General features: G+C 37.6%; 2 protein-coding genes across 6 annotated transcripts in view; both read right to left on the reverse strand.

Moving 5' to 3' along the window:
- LOC126370207 (peripheral plasma membrane protein CASK) overlaps positions 1 to 20,913 on the reverse strand; it is a 403,706-nt gene that overhangs the window by 291,185 nt on the left and 91,608 nt on the right. The window lies entirely within an intron of this gene.
- Positions 20,515 to 20,790, reverse strand: LOC126370329 (uncharacterized histidine-rich protein DDB_G0274557-like). Its single transcript, XM_050015183.1, has one exon. The coding sequence runs from the start codon at positions 20,788 to 20,790 to the stop codon at positions 20,515 to 20,517; it is 276 nt and encodes a 91-aa protein (XP_049871140.1).

Below are 20,913 nucleotides of genomic sequence, written 5' to 3' on the forward strand. Positions count from 1 at the left end.
TATTGGATGAAGCAATTCGAGGGCCAGGAATTTTACTTTTTAATTTTACACACGTTTGATTCTAATTGTCAATTCTACGAAAACAAGAAATTAAGAATGTTCAAATAGTTTTTAAGTTCTGGTTATGTGATATTTATTTAAATATACCTATTTCCTTTATTCGATATGATTTGAGCTTGAGTAGATCAAATCTCCACAACCCATGTGTCAGGAACGCACGATGATAACATTGTTAGCAAATAAAGAAATTCGGACGTTGGTTATGACGTCGCAAGATATGTACCACATCTTTTTGGTCCGTATCAAATCTAGCTTAAGCGTCGTTGTCGACATAACAAGGGTCTTACGTGACGGCATAGAGATTTACCAGACAACATGTGACGTGTTATAGAAGCGTCAGCTTGGATACATTTGTGTTCTGATTTATGAAATCCAGACACCTTTATGTACGTAAAAATACACAATAATCTCTATCTATAGTTGTAAAAAAAAACAACAAAACCTGAGAAGTATATTATATGATATTAAAAAATATTGCGAATGAAATGAGACCGAGACTTTTACTTTGTCTGTATTCCGAGAAAATACAGAGAAGATGTACATGATGTTTCTAGGAATGTTATCCTCTCTTTACTTGCGCGCGAAGTTGAAAAATACCCCGGGGGACAAAAATATGGACAGGATGAAGTTAATAAAACAGAACAAATTCTGTTAGAGGTAAACTACTACTACGTATTGTAATAAAAATAATTAAAAAACAAGCCATTGATGAAATTAAATAACGTTTTAGAGAAATAATTAAAGTGATTTTAACGTGGTTTGATTTACAGAATTAAGAGATATGAAGTCGTGAAGGACTAAGAAACAAACTATTAAATAAAAGTAATGATGTTTTATATATGTAAAGCTCATTACTACTTACGGCCATCTTTCACATAATCATGAATATTTCTCGACGGTACAAAAAATGACTTTGATAATGCTAAAACCGAAAAGAAAATCCACAATGTTTGCATGTTATGTATTAAACAGGAATTTTAAATTTTAAACTACTGAATACATATTAAAGAAGAAAATAATATTTTAGGTACCACATAATCATATCCGAAAATAAATTCGAATAAGTACAATATTATGATTTGTTAGAAATGCTAGTAGTTTATTAATTTTATTGAAAAGGCCAAGTATATTAGATGTGCAGGTAATTCAAGTAGACAACTATCATAGGCTGCTTGGGATTGGGATAAGAACTCTTTTACCGGAACCCGAAAACCTGTTTCAACCAGGAAACATTTCATAGACGATACCAGAGTGCCGAAGTGGTGTAACCTACAACCTTAGATTAATATAAAATGTATAAACAAATTTCTGGAACGAACATCTTAATAAAGTGCAATATAACATTCAAACAAAGAACTAAAACAGATCGACACTCGAATAAATATTACGCGATGAATCGTTATTATCAATGCAATGAATAAAATATCCGAACATGGAATCGAAAAACAAACATCCCTAGTCTATAACATCGTTGCAGTTTTATTACATGAATTTTAGATGCCTCGTGATTGCCCATATTGAATTGGCATTCAGTGGAACAGTAATTTCATTCATTCTACGTGTATGATTAAGCATGGCATTCCGGTGGAAAATAATACTTGTCGGACAGAAATTATGTCACGGTTTCACTGATAAAGTACAGTAATCGGATGATACTTTCGCGGAATATTGGATGGCTGTAATAATGGAGTTGCGCAGTTGGTTCAAATTATTATTGGGTTTTGGAAAGCTTCCCCGTTGACATCTAGTTACAGCTATCAACTTTACTTGTACATTGGCAACTTCAGGAATTCCTCTATCGACCACTTTATGATCTAAACTTTAAACATGTACGGAATTTATTTGATACGAATCATTATCCTTGACTTTGAATACAAACTGGTTAGCGGCAAATATTACTTTCACTTCGATTTATTCATTCAGACAATACAAAATGCTTCATTATCACAACTATTATGTATTTTGTTGTCGCAGTATTTTATGGAAGTTACAATGCATAAGTAAGTTCCTCGTGCAATTAACGTAGATAAATAAAACGTGTAAAATGAACGCTGTAAACTTTATTCCTATACCATTGAAGCCTTTATTTCACATTTCAACTGGGTGCAGAGTTTAATGAAAATGTTAATTTTCTGGCTGTGCCAATGTGTGCTGCATTAATGATAATAATTTTATTAACTAAACAGAGGATATGAGCATTTTAAACATATTTATCAAACATAAAATAGCGTTTACACACATTGACGTGTTATTATAAGCGCTAAAACTGCTTATGAAGCATTCTAGACCACATTCTAAGATGAAATCCATTGACGAATACTTTCATAATATTTGATACGAATACGACTTTATCGGTACGAACACTTCAGGATCCCGATACCGACCCCGCCGGCGTGGTCGACGATTTCCCTCATTCAGCGCTTATCGCTATCGACCCACTAGGGTCGATTAATTCTTTCAAATATTTTTCCTCTCAGACGACGCCCTGAGCCGAGGTTCGCGCCCAACTGGGCACCCTCAGGCCTGTTGTCTTAAACGTTGTACCGGGTGAGAGCCTTCAGCGCTCCCCATTTGTCCGGCCAAGTAGTACACTTCTCCCAGAATTCTGCAAGTATAATGTCGTTTGGAGGCTTCAGTTTACCTTGGAGAATATTAGTTAGTTACAGCCTAAGTCTACCACCGTTCAGAGGCCAAGTTGGGTCTTTACAGAAACCTACGAAGCCAAGTTATATTTCAGCCTTAAATGAACATTTTCATCTGGAATCCGAGTTTAATAAAAATGTTAATTTACCAACTAGTCACACAGTGGAGAATTAACAAAACTAATTTGATTAACAAAACGGCCGGTTTAAACGTTTTATATTTTCATGCGGACGAATTGGACTATATTTCACCGCGTAAAAGGAAATCTAATTGCATACATCATTTGATGAATTGGCATACTAGAAAGCACAATGCTGTTAAAACGTCGCTTTAATCTCATCGAATAAGTTTTTGAACTGATTTAAATTATTCTTGCATGAATTCGTATAACAGCTTAGAAAAAGAACATAAAATTTGACATAAAATTCAAAAGTAGTTTCAAAATATGTGTGGAGAAGAATTGACAATCATCGCTACAGTGACACTTCTTTAGTCGTACCTAGTGCTTTATATTCGTATTGGTTTTAATATTGACAATGCAGCTAAATAATGCTAATTAATAATGTTGTTATGCTGCAATGATCATGATCACCTTTTGTTAGGCAAATAAACGTTACTGTTTGTTAACGCTGGTAAACTTCCTTATTCTCCCTTTATTGGACTATGTGGACGCAGCATATATTGACGGTAGTGAGGAGCTCCTGAGCAAACTTAAAAGGTTGCAGAATTTGGGGATTCGGTATGTGTTCGTCTTAAGGAAATTTTACCACGTGTCTGAGCGCAGGAAAATACTGAACTGTTTGTCGATTCGACAGCGGCAGCAAGAGAATGCCACATCCTACGTCTCCTCTGTAATTGCCTGTATGAACTATTTAGGTTTTGCGTGGTGGCTGATGCTCGGCTGCGACCATGAAATTGTTGGATCTCCATGTCCCAACACGTGGTTCCGTGTCACGTGACAAATCCCTTGCGGTCATAACTGCTCGACCCTGGAATTTGCTGCCTGACACTATGCGGCAAGCACCCTCAATAGCTGCCTTTAAATCTTTTATGAAGAATTATTTTCTGGAAAATTGACTTTGAGCTTGGCTATACTATATATATAGCAGTAGTTAGCTACTCATTTTTGCGTGTTAACACCGGCCCACTGAGTTTCTTTCAGGTAGTCCAAGGTTAGCTGGAAGGAACCCCAATTAGGGATAAGCTCGCTCGCATAAATATTATGTGTAAATTTCCTTCACATTTAAAGCAATAAAGAGTATACGAATAAACAATAATTATAGTAGGTAAATATAATTGATATAATATTACAAGCGAACCATAATTAAAGCACGCGGAAAGTACTTAAAGAGAAAAACTTGTTTACGGTAACAAATCCCCAGAATTAAAATACACACCTATCCAGCAATCCAATCAGCTTGCAAATAAATTAATAATCTGGAATATTCTGCAAATGCAATACAATTTTTTTATATTATGTACTGCGTATTACGTATTATGTATGTAACACAGCGCGCAGTTACCACGATCACATTTGTGTAAAGTAAGTATGCGAAATTCGAATTTAAACATTACGTTTCTGTTCTACGCATTGACGAATAATATTTAGTAATGTGTTTGTAATGCCCTAAATGAAGCATTCACCTATAATGAATCCACGATACTTTATTAATAGAAAGTCACTTTGAAAACATTATACATAGTACACTATTTTTAACGGATCAGGTCGTATTTTTACGGGTCGAGCCGTTCTTTATTAATGCTCGAATATGAGAACTGTTACATTAAAGTTTCCGGTGACTAACTACCTTTATGGTTTGCAGTGCACAGTGCAATGCACGTTACTAGGTTTGACTCACTCATTGTTGTAATGTTACAGGCTCATAATAAAAAATTACATAACACAGAACATAAGCTCATGAAGATAAGAGTAATATACTTTATTAAGCACATATCGGTAAGGTAATTTAACACCTGAGATTAATTTCTCAGATGTTATATTACAAGCGAGAAGACTGAAAAACATATTTAAGTAGTTAGTTATTGATTACAAAAATATCATGACTATCGGACTAAGCATTACTAGGGTAACAAAACTGTTTTGTAATATTTTATCACAGTTTATTATAAACAAGTTTTGTAAATATATTTTTTTTCAATATTACACACAATTACAAAGTAAAGAACAAACTTATAGACGAAAAAAGAACAGCCTGTATACGTCCGACTGCTGTTCATAGGCCTCCCCTTAATAAACCGGGATAAATAAGGTGATAAGGAAGTCTTTCTTTCTAAAATTACAAATCTTAAAACTGCTTGCGTATTACAAGAAATATGATAATATGCGAGTGCTTTGAAATCTGGCCATTTCGCTCGGCGAACTGAGGGCGAAAACAATTAAGAACATTTTGATTTACATTTTAATTACAATTCAAATTTCCTTGGAAATGATGGATAAACAAACTTCTCGAAAATATATGCTTTTGTATAAATAATAATGAATCATCATCTCCTTAGCGTTATACCGTTTATACCTAAAATGGAGATTTGACAGGGCCGGGTTTTTTATAGAAATAACTGTGGGCATATGGCTGAGTAGGTGATAGCTGAGTTGAGATGATTTTGTGTGAGAAGGTATAGAGAATAGAAGGGATGCATAAACAAATGATAGACCGAGTGAAGGAGTGTGAATGAGATAGAGATTGACAGACGAAATAAGAAAGAAGAAGAGGGAGTAGATACGAGGGCGGATTTAAAAAGGGAGTGTTGTAAAATGTGCTCGGAGGAAAATAAAATAAAACAAGTGTTTAAAACGCCATAAACTGTTTAATTTGGACAATCCCAAATCACACATAACAATAAACTATACGAGTATAATTAGAAAATTAAAATTGCTACGTGAAAAGGCTACTTAAATATAAAGTATATATATTAGTGCAGTGAAGATTTTTGTATTGTATTATAAAAAAATGCATATAAATGCATATAAAAAAACAATAAACTACCAACAAAACTTATTTCAATTACTTCTATGTTATAATATTTAGACCAACTTCTATGTTATAATATGTAACGCAGACAAACTAGTTACTCTATATCAATGTAATCATTGACCACAGGCATCGAAACTAAGACCCACATCCAGATCCTAACCAAACACTAGACCACCAAAGTCATTGTCGTCAAAGAAATACCTCAACAAAACTCCCAGATCGCAAGGATCCTAATACCTAACCTCTAGTAGGACGTTTAAACCCGGAGCGTCGCCATGACAACCGCGCGGGCCGCCATATTGATTAATTGCCGAGCAATTCTACGACACCCAACAACCTTAACTTGGTGTTAACGTTACTAGGTGCCAGTGAAACAAGTCAAGTTAGAAGGTAATTATTGTTTAAGAATCTTGGAATCTTCGATTCGAATTTTTTACTGACTTCAAAAAAATTATGTAATCAATCTTGTTGTTGTTGGAATTGCACAATATTACAAAGAAAAAATAAATCGACAAAATCGGACGGGACTTAAAACCGCAGCTTTTGTCAAGCCGGGACGAGCGTGTTAACCATTACACCACCGGGACCTCCTCTCCATGCGAAATTCTTTCGACCTATTGTCATAAAGCTATTGCACAATATTCCTTAATAAAAGTTAGTGTATGTGTGCTTCTAAATGTGTGTATCATTCGCAGGTGTATGTAGATGGGTATGTAAAGTGTTCGTCCACACGTTTGTTGGTTGAATAAGTGTCAAATCTCACTAGGACGAGATGGCGCCGCCACAGTAGCACCTAGCCAGCATACTACAAAAATGAAAATGCATAATTAAGACACATAATAACGGGTTCTTACCGCGTTTAAATCAGGGAAATATGTGACTCCCGATATATCGACACTGTTGCAAGTGCCATGATCACGGGAAACTCGCAAACCCGGTAAGAACCCGTTATTGTGTGTTTTTATTATGATAATGGCCCCGATTCCTGCAGACACCGCCTAATTTTATTTTAAGTTATATCCGTCATTTTCATATCCGTCGAAAAGGAAAGGGACGGATGATTCACAGCTCTTAATTTTAGGAAGAATGAGTAAATGAATGAAAAACCCGGGCGAATTAAAAGGTACGTCGCTCGTATGCAATCCGTTTGACGTGCTGTCTACTTAACTGTGTCGGGTTATTGACGGATGTAAAATTTTTAGACGGTTGGTTTAGATTTGTGCTTAAAATTGACGTGTGTTCCATAAATTTTATGTTTGTCGATTACCCGTCCCTTTCCTTTTCGGCGGACAAGAAAATGACAGATATAACTTAAAATAAAATTAGATGGTATTTACAGGAATTAGCACCAATAACCGTGTTAACATCATCATTGGCCTTATACGTCTGTTTCAGACGATTTATGACGTCATTGCCTCGAAGACAAATATAAAATGATATGTCGTCATAGCGAGGAGAACCGATGGCCGATGGGGCGGAAAGGTTCTGGAGTGGCGACCACGTGTCGGACGACGCTCAGTGGGTAGGCCCGCTACAAGGTGGACCGACGATCTGGTGAAGGTCGCGGGAAGCCGCTGGATGCGGGCAGCGCAGGACCGATCGTCGTGGAGATCCTTGGGGGAGGCCTATGCCCAGCAGTGGGCGTCATACGGCTGATGATGTGATGTCGTGATAGTCTTGTTCGGATAACGCGTCACTTACATCGTAGTGTCACTGGTTTAATTTCCAGCTTGGGCTGTAGACCACTGAATTCAACTTTGGATCTTAAATAATGAGGGACTTTCCAGGCTACGTTCGCCAAAAAGCGTTATACAGCACGACGATAATTACCTATTTTATCTTTACTCGGGTACAAAATTATTCAAAAATACAATGTAATGGCAGAAGCAGAATCAGAAATGAGGAGATCCGCAGGAGAACTTAAGTCACCGACATAGCTCGGAGAATTGCAAAGCTGAAGTGGCAGTGGGCAGGACACATAGCGAGGAGAACCGATGGCCGATGGGGCGGAAAGGTTCTAGAATGGCGACCACGTGTCGGACGACGCTCAGTGGGTAGGCCCGCTACAAGGTGGACCGACGATCTGGTGAAGGTCGCGGGAAGCCGCTGGATGCGGGCAGCGCAGGACCGATCGTCGTGTAGATCGTTGGGGGAGGCCTATGCCCAGCAGTGGGCGTCGTACGGCTGATGATGATGATGATGGCAGAAGCATATATTAAAATAATTGTTGCAAGATATTTGGATCACATTATGCATAGAATTACGTTGATACCTATATTGCTTCTCTTTATTTTGATCAGAATGAAAATGGCGGAAAATGTGTTGTGCCTGGGTGTAATAACACGGATAATCATTTATACCCAAAAACAAAGATAAAAGATGCATATTTTATGTCAGTTATTCATGAAATTAGAAGATTAAACGAAAGCAAAACTGAACAGCGTAATCTATATACATATATTTTGGAACATAGCCTGGAAAGTCCCTCACTGATATCATGGGGTTGCCAGGATTTGTGCCCGGATAATGGCAATAGGCTCTCACCCTATTACATGGGACTTATAAACATATAGGCCTATGGGTACACCCCGGACACTTCATACAAACAACCTCGTTTTACACAGACACTACACATTGACATTATCGAACACGCGCGTCTGTGTGTGTGACGTCTGACGCCATACGTTTCAAGTCTAAACCATGTACGAGTGAGGGTGAGATAAACCTAGCTCAGACGCTGGTAGGGAGCGGAGAGTTGCCGTTCAATACGTAGTATTATTCCTTAGAATCAGAATCAGAATTATTTATTCAACACAATAAAACATTTTTGAATTTACGTCATTTCGCAAGGTGTTATGGCTGAGGAGAAGAAATGACAAAAAAACTGCAACGGCAACACATCTTTTAAAAACCAATGAGTGTATACATTACAAGTTATTTAATAACTAGAGGAATACATTCAATACCAGACATTTTTATCATTTAGGTAGTCATTAATCTTTTAATAAGCTTTTTTACATAAAGAAAGTTCACATGAGTTTTAAATTTATTTTCTGGAAAATTTAAAATATTATCTGGTATTTTATTGTAAAAACGTATACATAACTTATTCTGTGCTGTGGGGGTAGCGGTGATATAATGTCAGGTCATCCACCTATCGTATCTATTGTGTGATTCTGAGTCTGATGTTTCCCTTGAAGCACAGGTAAAATAATTTTAGTAGGACACAACCAGTTCAAGTTTGCGTCCTGAATCATTTGACAAATCGATTAGTTATTCATTGAACACATTAATCTGATAGTCTCGCATTAACTGGATACAAGTTTGTCGCTAATGTCACTTTCAAAGTTTGCACGTTATATCAGGAGATCAAGATATCTAGATCTTCCCTATTGAAAATCTTTTTCTTTCATTGGTACACCCAAAAATTAAAACAATTTGTATAAGTAATTATTTCTGTGGCTTTTTGTGCATCATAAGGCAAAAATATCGTTGGTACCGTGTGCCTGTCGCTTACGTGTGAGGGAGACAGAGAGTCCGCGCGCGCTCCCGTACGTCTAACAGCCATTTAGATTAAAATGAGACCCGGAGCGGGGGTGAGGTAAATCTAGCTCGACACCGATACGAATAGGTGCGGGACGGAGTGTCCGTTCTATAGGTCTATTATTCTTTAATGCCTCTCCCACTGCTAGTGGGCTAGTTTCCAACTAGTCAAATCAGTTACTTTTTACTAAATGTCAAAACACGAAATTACTATGGAATTCATATGATGTGAAAAAGCACGCTGTGACATCATAGAACAACGTGATTAAATGTAGGACTTATTATTACGTTTTTCTTGATTAAAATTCATAAATAAGTTAAATAGAAAAAGAAAATGTTTATCGTTACTTCTAAATCTGTCTTTATTCAGTAACCAGAATTTCATAATTTATCTTGAACCTAGTACACGACCCAGTTGTGTCTGTTTATGTCAAGCGAAGCAAAATTAAAACATTTCTAATTGGAAAGCCTTGTAAATACTACTGAAAGAAATTTTTCCCAAACATCGAATTTAATTACGCCAGCTTACAGAATCCCGCACTGGTAACAGATGTAGATAGCAACCTACTACATACAGACATTTGTATCGCATTTGAACCCATGTTTGCCTTAACAGCCCGCTGTATATCAAGTCAGATATTTACTTATCTCTCGCGCCACTAAATTCAAATGGGTATCTGGAGACTGCGATGATTGAGTCGGCAGAACTATTGTACTGTGATACCAGTTAGCATGTCTGATTGTTGGAATTGAATAACTTAGAGCGGTATCAAATGTACTTCTTTGCTAGATTGGAAGTGGAAAAGAAAAAAACTGAGAAGAAAAAGTAGAGAACTCTTTCAGTCTGACGGACATTGGCGCTGATTCATGTACACGCCATCTATTTTTATTTTAAGTTATAACTGTCATTTTCTTATCCGCTGAAAAAGAAAGGGGCGGGTAATCGGCAGGCATAAAATTTATAGAACACTCGTCAATTCTAGACAGAAATTAAAAAAACCCTTAATTGTATATTAGCCAATGACCCAACAGAATTAAGTTGAATCAAACGGATTGCATATGAGGAGGATGTCTATTTTATATGGTCATTTTAAAATAAACATTGTCAGTCATGAGTCTCTTTCCTTGTCGACGGATAAGAAAATAACGGGTATAACATGAAATTGGAAGGTGTCTACAGAAATCGGGGCCATCTAAATAAAGTCGACAGACGCTATGTATCGTCAAAATTATAATTTTGATTCAGGATATCCATCTAGAACTTCAGTACAAAGTCGGATCCTATTACATACACACACACACACACACACACACACACACGCACACGCACACGCACACGCACACGCACACACACACCACACACACACACACACACACACACACACACACATACATACATAACATACATCATAAAGAGGTGGGCAGTCACAAGTAATCAAATACAAATTGCAACCGCTCTTGCTACTAAGTCCTACGATGAATATAATGAACGTTATGGACAAAGAATCAGCCTACCGCCCGTAAAAATTCTCCATTATCACAGAAAGGACACAATGCTTTTGTCGGATTTTTCGATATGCCCGAAGAGATAAGCAGCTGAACTGATTTTACGTTTTTTATTTGCTACCAACCGAGCGTACACTATTCCAAAATGCAGATATGCATTTAGATAAGGACAAAGATAATATAAATAACTAACAAACATGCCAGTTAATATATTTTATAACAAAACAAACATAAGCTCACGAGTACAGATTCCTAATTGGGCCGGTCAAAGCTACATCCAGCGCAAGATGAACTGAACCCACGCCTCACCGAGCTTTCTGTTAGACCAACGTGATAGGTGGTGAACCGAATCGCCGCCGCCGTCTATAACGGTCGACCCAACTGTGTTAGTGAAAACTGCACTTAAGATAAATTAATTACTCATTGGTGCAAGTCCGGTACTTTTTCCGGGGTAATTTTTGTAATGGGTATAAGTTTTGAAAGTTCACAATTCGTTTCGTTAGTTCGCTATGCGTCAAATTATCGCGAAATGTTGTTAAATTGAAAATAAGATTTGGAAACTGTTTTGGTAAACTTTGGCGACCCGAATTTGAAGAAAAAGCAATTTCCTTTTCGGACAAAGAGATTTTAACGAAACAAAAATTCTGTTAGAAGGACTAAACTGTAGACTCTGGAGCAAAACGAAACGAACGTTGAAAGGCGTCGAAGCGAAGCGAGAACGAAAATTACAGAACGAGACTCAACCGTTTGTCTTGGAAGAACTTATATTTATCTTCACTTCTATATGTAACTTGAGTTATTCCGGTTGGGGTTAATTCCTGAAGCAAATTAAGTTGTGAGATAATTTAGAAACGTGAAACCTGTTGAAGTGAAGAAGATATTTCATTAAAATCTTTTGAGAAATGATAATTTTAAGAAAGTAATTAGTGTTAAGATAATTACAATCTTGTTTTAGATAAAATATGTCCTTGAATGTTTCTGAATTTCTTTCCTTGATATTATAATTAAAATAGACAAAGCCATGTCTGCGCGCGTAGGTGGAATTTTGCATGGTAGGTACTTATATATAGATAAAGTCTACCAAAAATAAAATACATTGCTGAGGGCCAATTTCAAAACAGCACTTAGGCACCGTAAAAACATTCAATTCCAAAACAATTTCACAATGTGAAATAGACATAAAATTTCGTATGTCCAAGTCCAAGAGACTAAAGTCTTACAAAATATTATTTCGGTCCCGAAAATATGACGCGTTTTTGGCAAAGCTATATCGACAAAACAAACTGCACAGACAAAATGTCGGATAGTAGGAGACTTTGTAAGAATGAAGCCAAAACGCATGACGAAATATGGTAACATTATCTTAAATCTACTTACTTTTGATCCTCCTTTCTTTTCTTATGATTTTTTTTATAACAATCACGTTATAGTGGTTAGAGCGTTCGGAGCACGACCTTGAGGTCTGGGTTGGATTTTCGACGAGGACAATATCGAAATCTTATTGGGACTGTCCTTTGTTTGGTAATGACAATAAACATTTGAATCACCTGACTGTCTAAGAAAAGTAGGATGCGTCCTTGCTTCAGAAGGCCCGTTAGGCCGTCGGTGTCGGCTACTAGCTGTAAAGCAACGGCATCAACTCGCAGTGGAGCAACATGGTGGAGCATCATATTTTATGCTCCGTACACCCTCCGGTTGATTGAGGGGAGGCCATTGCTCAGCAGTGGAACGTATATAGCTTCTTTATGTTGTTTTGATTATATATTACACTAGTACACATTTAACATTACATTTTACACACGCTTCTATCCCGACCCAAACTTCGCAATTAGATAACCTTATAATCGAGCAACAGATAATGCACCATGTTACCAATATAATTCTCATCACTAAAAACCATTATTCTGCGCGGGTTCGCAAATTGACGCCATTTTGTTTTCGTCACCTCCAATCGCGATATTATCGCCCCCCCTAAAAATTATGCGCAAACTTCAAATTGTCATTGGCAACCTTAACTTTCCGAAAGACTTATCCATTTCTATCTCCTCAGTTATATATACTTGTAAGTAATTTATTATTCACGCTCTGAAAGCGAATTCGGCGTTTTGGGATTCCATTGCTCCCATAAGAAAGGGTCTAGTTATTGTTTAATTAAGTTTTATTTGCTAACCCTTGTCAGGAATTATGAGTGGCAATAATGGAGGCTGCTAATTCCTTTTTACTTGACAAGCTGGTACTGCGTTATGGTGTATATTTAGTATAATGGTATCAATTATATTATACGATTTGGGTCATATATATATTCTTCTAATTCTATTATCCCCTGTTGGGTTGGGATGTAGGGCTCGAATAACAGATTTCTCCTCGTGATCTTTTGCTGCCTCTGTAGCTTGCTCCGCGGTCAACCGAGAGCCGCCAGGTCTCTTTGGGGCACCCTCTTTTGCATTTTCCATGCGCACACAAGGTTACAGCTCGTCGGGACGGGTTTTCCATAGGTCTTCTAAAGACATGATCAATTCACCGCCATATTTAGTGACAGTAAATTCGAGATTGCCAAGTAAGATACTACTACTACTTTCTTTTTTTTTGTCCAACCCTTTTCCCAATTTAGCTGGGGTCGGCTTAAGGTTACTAACAATATTTACCAATATAATATGAATTGTCTTTTGGTAATTCTTATATTGTATCACTATACCAATGACGCTAGTACATTCTACAGAAAATAGAAACCTCAAGTCCAGAATAGTTAAATAAATGAAAGTTTTTTAGTTTCTGAATGGGGTTTTGTAAAGTTTAACCAGTTACTTACATTGTTCAAGGAATTCAAACATCGCCAATAGGGAATAGAATGTTTCAAATTGCAGCTATAACAAAGTATGTCAAACTACTACAGTGATTTCTTAAACATACATACATGAAGCATCACGCTTGTATCCTTAAAAATGTAGGCAGAGTGTGCGTAGTGTATACACCACTCCTCGCCAGCTATGTTTAAGTTGTCTGTAATAGGGGGCGAGCCTATTGCCATTCATCAAGAACAGATCTTGGGAACCACGTGATATCAATTATATATGATCCAAATATGAATTCAAGGTCACAAAGACATTTTGTTTTTATTATAGAAAGATATCGAAGACTTTTCGACGAGTTCAAATCCTTTACTTATAACCAGACTTAGAATGAAATTGGATTTATTAATTTTAGACTTCATGCTTTCCAAATTCACAAATTAAAATAAACAACTAAATAGTGTGGATCATACATAAGTAATATCACGTGGTTCCCAAGATTTGTTCTTGATGAAGGACAATAGGCTCGCCCCTTACTAGAGAGAACTTATATATAGCTGGCGAAGAGTGGTGTATAGTATAGCACTGAATTCAGTGGTTTATTTTATTTTTTGAATTTGGAAAGCATTAAGTCTAAAACGAATGAATGCAATTTCATTCTAAGTCTGGTTATAAGTAAAGGATTTGAACTTGACGAAAAGTCTGCGATATCATCAAGATCGAATGCCACTAATCTTTTTCGATCAAGGAAGGGATTATACTTTTTCGATTAGGAAGTTACTGAAATAGCCTCAACGAAAGCTTATTATAATCCTTGGGAATCAGTAGGTATAAGTATTAAGTAGACATGTTGAAGATTCTTCAGAATGAACAAATTGTTTTTGGACAGTAAAGTTAGTTAAGATTAAATAGTGCTTAGGTATTATAATATAATGTCATCCTTGAGTAAGTACTTAAATACAAGAATCGAATGCCTGATACAGAAAGGCAGACCCCGTTAACGATGGTGTGACGTTTATCGGAGAGAATGGCCAGAGATTTCGATTGTTTGAGCCGAAAAGAGTAAAGGAATCATGGAGAGGCCAGCCCATCGGTGGGATCAAGTAGGCAAGATAAGAATGGCTGATTATTAAAAAGGTAATTTTCACCCAAAGGTCAGTTATCAGCTATTACATTCTAAGCTAGTAAAATGTTCAGTCCACAGTTCCTGAGATGAGAAAATCTGTAGGTACCCAAGCATTTAAGCACCGTTTATCTTCTAGAATGCGTATCTAAACCCAGTAAATACCCAGATTGCTGAGTTATCTAAAAAACCTAGACTAGAAGGGTAGGCCTCTATTATCACAAGCATGCCTTTAATTTCCCTTCGGAACCCAATACCGAATGTGCACATTAAATTTTCACCTCGTGCCGTGCTGGTGGTCGAGCCAAGCGATAAATTTACATCAGTAACGGCCATAGATTTTCAATTCCGATAGCTTTATTTATTTATTCCTATTTGGTTTCGCCTTTCCTGGATTCGGAAAGTACAGATTTTTAGTGTGAACATTTTTAACTACACATTCACAGTTCTGAGACAATTTGTGGTTGCAATTTTGCTGTAATTTGGCTGGGAGTGAATGCAAATAATGGCAAAAATAAACTACTATTTCTATTACAGAGAGTTGCAGGTAATAACAATATAAAAATTGTCTTAATGACAATAAAATTCAAAAACTGGATAAGAGTTTTTTTTATTTTGTTTCGGTATAGCAATACTTATCCGTGTAGCAGAGTTTAGTGATAATTAAATGTATTCATTAGTTGAATTCAGGGAAGTTAGCCAAGTTGCCAACGATTATGACAATCGAACAGTGACAATGATAAAAATGTATGGAAGTGACAAGTCACCTATGTCAATCCCATACATTTTTATAACTGTCACTTTTTTCAATCGTTTCTAATGTTACTTTTTCTAATCGTATGCTCAATTCGTAGGCACAATTACATCTTCCACCCATTATTATTTTGATCAAAATAAAGAGAAGCAACATAATTCTACGTATATGCGTACATAATGTAATCCAAATATCAAGCATCAATTATTTTTTATACATGCTTCTATCGTTACATTGTATTTTAGAATAATTTTGTACCCGAGTAATGACAAAATGGTGCTAATTCCTGTAAATACCATCTAATTTTATTTTAAGTTATATCTGTCATTTTCTTATCCGCCGAAAAGGAAAGGGACGGGTAATCGACAAGCATAAAATTTATGGAACACACGTCAATTTTAAGCACAAATCTAAACCAACCGTCTAAATTTTACATCCGTTAATAACCCGACACAGTTAAGTAGACAGCACGTCAAACGGATTGCATACCAGCGACGTACCTTTTGATTCGCCCGGGTTATTCATTCATTTACTCATTCTTCCTAAAATTAAGAGCTGTGAATCATCCGTCCCTTTCCTTTTCGACGGATATGAAAATGACGGATATAACTTAAAATAAAATTAGGCGGTGTCTGCAGGAATCGGGGCCAATAGGTAATTATCACGTGAAATCTGTACAACGCAATCTATATTGTTTTTGGTGAACGTAGCCTGGAAAGTTCCTCATTGACACATGTGTTATGCATACTCTCTACGTTGCCTCAGTTAAGCGATTTTAGAGTTATTATAATTTAATAAACTATTATTATTATTCGGTTTTATGTGAATCAATTTTATATAGATTAACATATCCGCGTGTAATAGAATCGTTGTTCATCTTCATATATTTTACAAAACCCAAGTATTAAATCGAGGACGCGTTGCTAAGCAATTACATTTTCAATCAATGAGCCTAAAATGCCAATAAAGATTACAACTTTACCTTATAAATTAAGTGTAGCGTTGTCGATCCCCACTTAAAGCATTACTTCCTTGTCCTAAATTTAGCGAGTTATTGGATTGAACATCAAAGGAGACATTTCGAAACAGTAATAATTTTCAATCGCATCGTTTCTCTCGGGTTTATCGAATGTGGCTTTCTAAAAAAGTCACAAAAGAAGCAATTTGATTTTCCTACGAGAAGGGAATTCATGGTAATGTTAAACTGAATTAATTCAGCTTATCTATCCCTCTTTGTGCGGGTCCCACCGCTTTCAATAGGATTCCGAAGAATGTTGTATTGGAAGGCTCTCTCCACGGCACGATTGGTAGGCACTGCGTACTTTGGGTATCATATATCGCAGAGCGATTTGCGTATACGTGACTGATCTAGCAGGCACATTCTCTTTGTCTCTCAAGTGGAAGTTAAATTTGCGATAATATTCACGTTATTGAAAATGAAATGGAATTTCTTGTTACTGTCAATATCGATATTGGTAGGTTTTATTTTATTTACTTTATTTTATTTTTTAATTCTAGGAGAACCAACAGTTATCAAAAACAAATTAAAGACTAACATAATTATGGAATAACAACATCAGAACCAGTTAAAGGACACAATTTTCTACATCATCATCATCCCCTTAGCGTTATCCCGTTTTCACAGAGTCCGCTTACCTAACCCAAAGATTTGACAGGTCTGGTTTTTTACAAAAGCGACTGCCTGTCTGACCTTTCAACCTGCGAAGGAAAACCAGCCTAATAATACACAGTACATAAGATAGGTTTTCTACATAACCACAACAATAAACAATTGGGCAATTAAAAAGTAGGAATAAGTATTTGATGATTGATGAATCAATTTTCAATTATAAAACCCAAAAAAACGAGTGTCATTTAAGCTGGTATTTAATACATATAAAGCAGTCTATCGTTGAAAACTTGAAATATTTCAAGATCATGTCGTACTTTTCGACGACATTTAGATACATACATACATAGACTCACGCCCGTAATCCCTAATGGGGTGGGCAGAGCCACAAGTAATCAAAGACAACTTGCAGCCACTGTTGAACATTTAGATACATAAGAACTAAACAATGAACCAGTTTAAATATAGGTAATTAGGCAGACATTGGAGTGTACGTTGATAGTACACTCCAAAAAAATCAAACTACTAACAAAATAAAGAAACGCCTGATTACTAACACATTAGAGTAGGTATCAAGCGGCCATAGCGATGACGTCATGTCCACCGCCATGCAAACGGCGTGACATCCATCTCCCTATTACGTTATATGTGCCATCAAGCCATCAATCAACAGCAGATGCTCTGCGGTCATCTTATCACTCTTGTTAAGTGCCAGTAATGTCCTTTGTTTTTGCTAGAGCATAATTTTGTACTTAACTTTTTGCTAGACTAAGAGCGAATAGAAAACAGAACTTTTGTGCCCAGATATAATCATAAAAACTAACTGAGAGATTGTGTCCTTTCTAACATGATTACTATAATATATGGGTGACGAGCTGACTTGTCATGATTTATATCATTTCTATCTTACGACTTCATATTAATCAAAAATGGCGGCTAGTTCTGTTTACTTTGTGTTAGTCTTCTGATTACTTTGTGGCTTCTAACCCTATTGGGGATAACGGACATAAAATGTATGTATATAAGCTAGTCATCTTGTCACTCTTGATAATAATAAATACCCTTTGTTTTTACTGAAGCGCAATGTGGCTCACGAGTGCTGACGAAAGTATGAACAGTTAACGCATCGTCAAACACAATGGTGTGTTCTTAATAACTAACTACTTATGTATAAAACAGTCGTTAACCACAGTGCTATACCGACCCCGCCGGCGTGATCGACGAATTCCCTCAATCAGCGCTTATCGCTATCAACCCACTAGGGTCGGTTAATTCTTTCAAATATTTTTCCTCTCAGACGACGCCCTGAGCCGAGGTTCGCGCCCAACTAGGCACCCTCAGGCCTGTCGTCTTAAACGTTGTACCGGGTGAGAGCCTTCAGCGCTCCCCATTTGTTCGGCCAAGTAGTTAATGCCATGGCATGCCAAAAAAACAAGCAATGTATCTTTGTGCGATACAAGTTCCATCAATATACTTAAAGGCGGCTTTAAATTAGCCGTGCAGCTGCCGCGCTGCGGTGTTATGACAGTCGCATTAACAGAACAGAAACGGACAATGTGTATCGTTTGATCTATGGTCATCCTGTTTGATAAATTCATACTGTGTGCCATGCGTGCGGCTACACCAATGTTTCTGGAATTTATTTTTGGGATGCTTTCTGTTGCCATCATCCTTCGGCCCTTATCCCACTCTTAATGGTGTCAGCATAATTATGTATTCCTCTTTCATTCATCTCTGTCAGTCATCTCAGTACTCACAACTTTTTTCACACAGTATCATTCTTTACACAATCCATCCACACTGCTACTAATTGATAGATTCTGTTGATATGCACTTTTGTAACTATTTCATTTTTGGTACAATAATATATATTTGAAATTGAAAGAATATAGTTAGTGACGACCGAATATTGCACGACACTCGATATTCGTGTATCGAAAGTGAGATTTCTGACAATCAATTTGACGATGGCGATTTAAACACAACATTCTACTTCGAAAAGCCTACATTTTTCTTCAAAGGAGATACATTTACCATGATTTACCGAAGGCATGCCTCCAGCATAAGCCTCAAGATACGCGATGCAAATCGCTATTGAAAATGTGTTCCCAGTTCAGCGATTTTGTAATAAATTAGGTGCAGATGCTGCCATCTCGTGACTCGACTGCGGATATCGGTTACATGTGTATCTTAATATCTTGGTAACACATTATCCTTGAACAAGCCGATGGATCTCTTTAGGAGATTGGCATGGGTAATAAAAAGATGGATGAAATTGGTAAAAGCTGAGAGGGGTTTATGTTAAAGAAGGTAAACAAGCATGCGTATAAGTAATAATAACACATAAGCTCACGACTGTACTCCAATGGAGTAGTCAGAGGTACATTCAACGGAAGATGAACTAAGTACGCACAACCCACCGAACTTTCTGTTAGACCAACATGGTAAGCCGTACCGCCGACTGTCATAATGGAGGCAACTGTGTTAATGAAATCTTCACTTGAGATAAAATAAATAAATAAATAGTGCCTGTCCGGTAACAGGATTCGAACCGGCGCCCCCCTTACGAGAAGCAAGCCGTACCACAGGACCACAGTGACTAATAATGATGCTAAAAATATACCTAGTACGAAACGGTAGTATAATAATGAGGTTGGAAGATGCCGCGATAAATCGAAAAATCTAGTTGAATAATTAAGGTTAGATATCTTAATACCCCGGAGGTCGTAAACATAATAAAGTTTAATAAAGCTTCATAGATGCTGTTATTTCGTTACGAGGAAAATTGTGTACTCTTCATGTATTGAGGAAAATCTTAAGCAAAATCTACTAGGTACACACAGCAAACCTTACGTATGCGGATTGGTTTCGCCTTGATTAGCGGACTAACCAGTTCCCACTTCATTATCGTTTGTCAACAAAATCATCTGAGTTTTGGTTTCGACAGTTTAATCTTCGATTAAAGCTTTCAATCGAATTCTACGTACTAAGCTGTCGATCAGAGTAAGCCGCAAGTAGGTCAAAGTAAACTTGGGTATATTCTTAAGAATGGATACTTCCTCGACCCATGTAGGTAAGCTACTGTTGAGCTGATTGAAAGTCAATATGGCGTCAGATAACTTGGCGTTCTTTATGAAAAGTTTATGGATACTTCTAATATCGCAAACGCTAACAATATTACAGAAAATCTATTATGTATCTTTAAAATAAAGCTCAATACGGATCTGATAGAAGAGAAAATTTAGATGGGAAAGATTAATATTGTTGTGTTTTTGGTTGGAAGGTCAGACAGGCAAGGTCGATTCTGTAAAATAACAGACCTCTCAAATCTACAGGACCCCATGAACACAGGATAACGCTAAGGAGATACATAGAAGGATATTTGCTCGAGGGCAATAGGGCCGCCAATTGTACGTCTGTAATCTTTCTTGTAAGTGCTGTGGCTAAGTGATTATTGTATTTGCATTACTAGATCATACCTGTGAATGAGCGGCGCAGTACTCAGGCGTCGGTTGGCGGAAGGGGCTGTGTACGGGGCAGGCGGCGTGCTGCGCGTGCTGCAGGTGGTGCGAGTGCGCGTGCGCATGCGCGTGGTGGTGCGCCAGCGGCGGCGGCTGGTGACGGTGCGCGGGCGGCAGGCGCGCCTGCGGGGCGTGGCGCGCGCACAGGTGGGAACTACTGCCATGGTGCTCCGGCGCCGCCAGCGAGAGCGTGGAGCAGGACGGCCGCCAGTAGCCGCCCTCGTCCATGTCAGGCCCCTGCACGGCGCATCGCGGCGCGCCGCAGCACGCGCAGCGCCGGCCGCACGTCAGCGCATGCCGCCGCGCCTCGTGCGGGCACCACTCGTCGCGCTCGCGGCCCGACACCCTTCC

This window comes from Pectinophora gossypiella, chromosome 10 (assembly GCF_024362695.1).
Source record: "Pectinophora gossypiella chromosome 10, ilPecGoss1.1, whole genome shotgun sequence".
NCBI classification, from domain to species: Eukaryota; Metazoa; Arthropoda; class Insecta; order Lepidoptera; family Gelechiidae; genus Pectinophora; species Pectinophora gossypiella.

Bases quoted from the DNA above. Each gene is read 5' to 3' on its own strand.
- LOC126370329 (XM_050015183.1), bottom strand. From the start codon at position 20,790: ATGGACGAGGGCGGCTACTGGCGGCCGTCCTGCTCCACGCTCTCGCTG.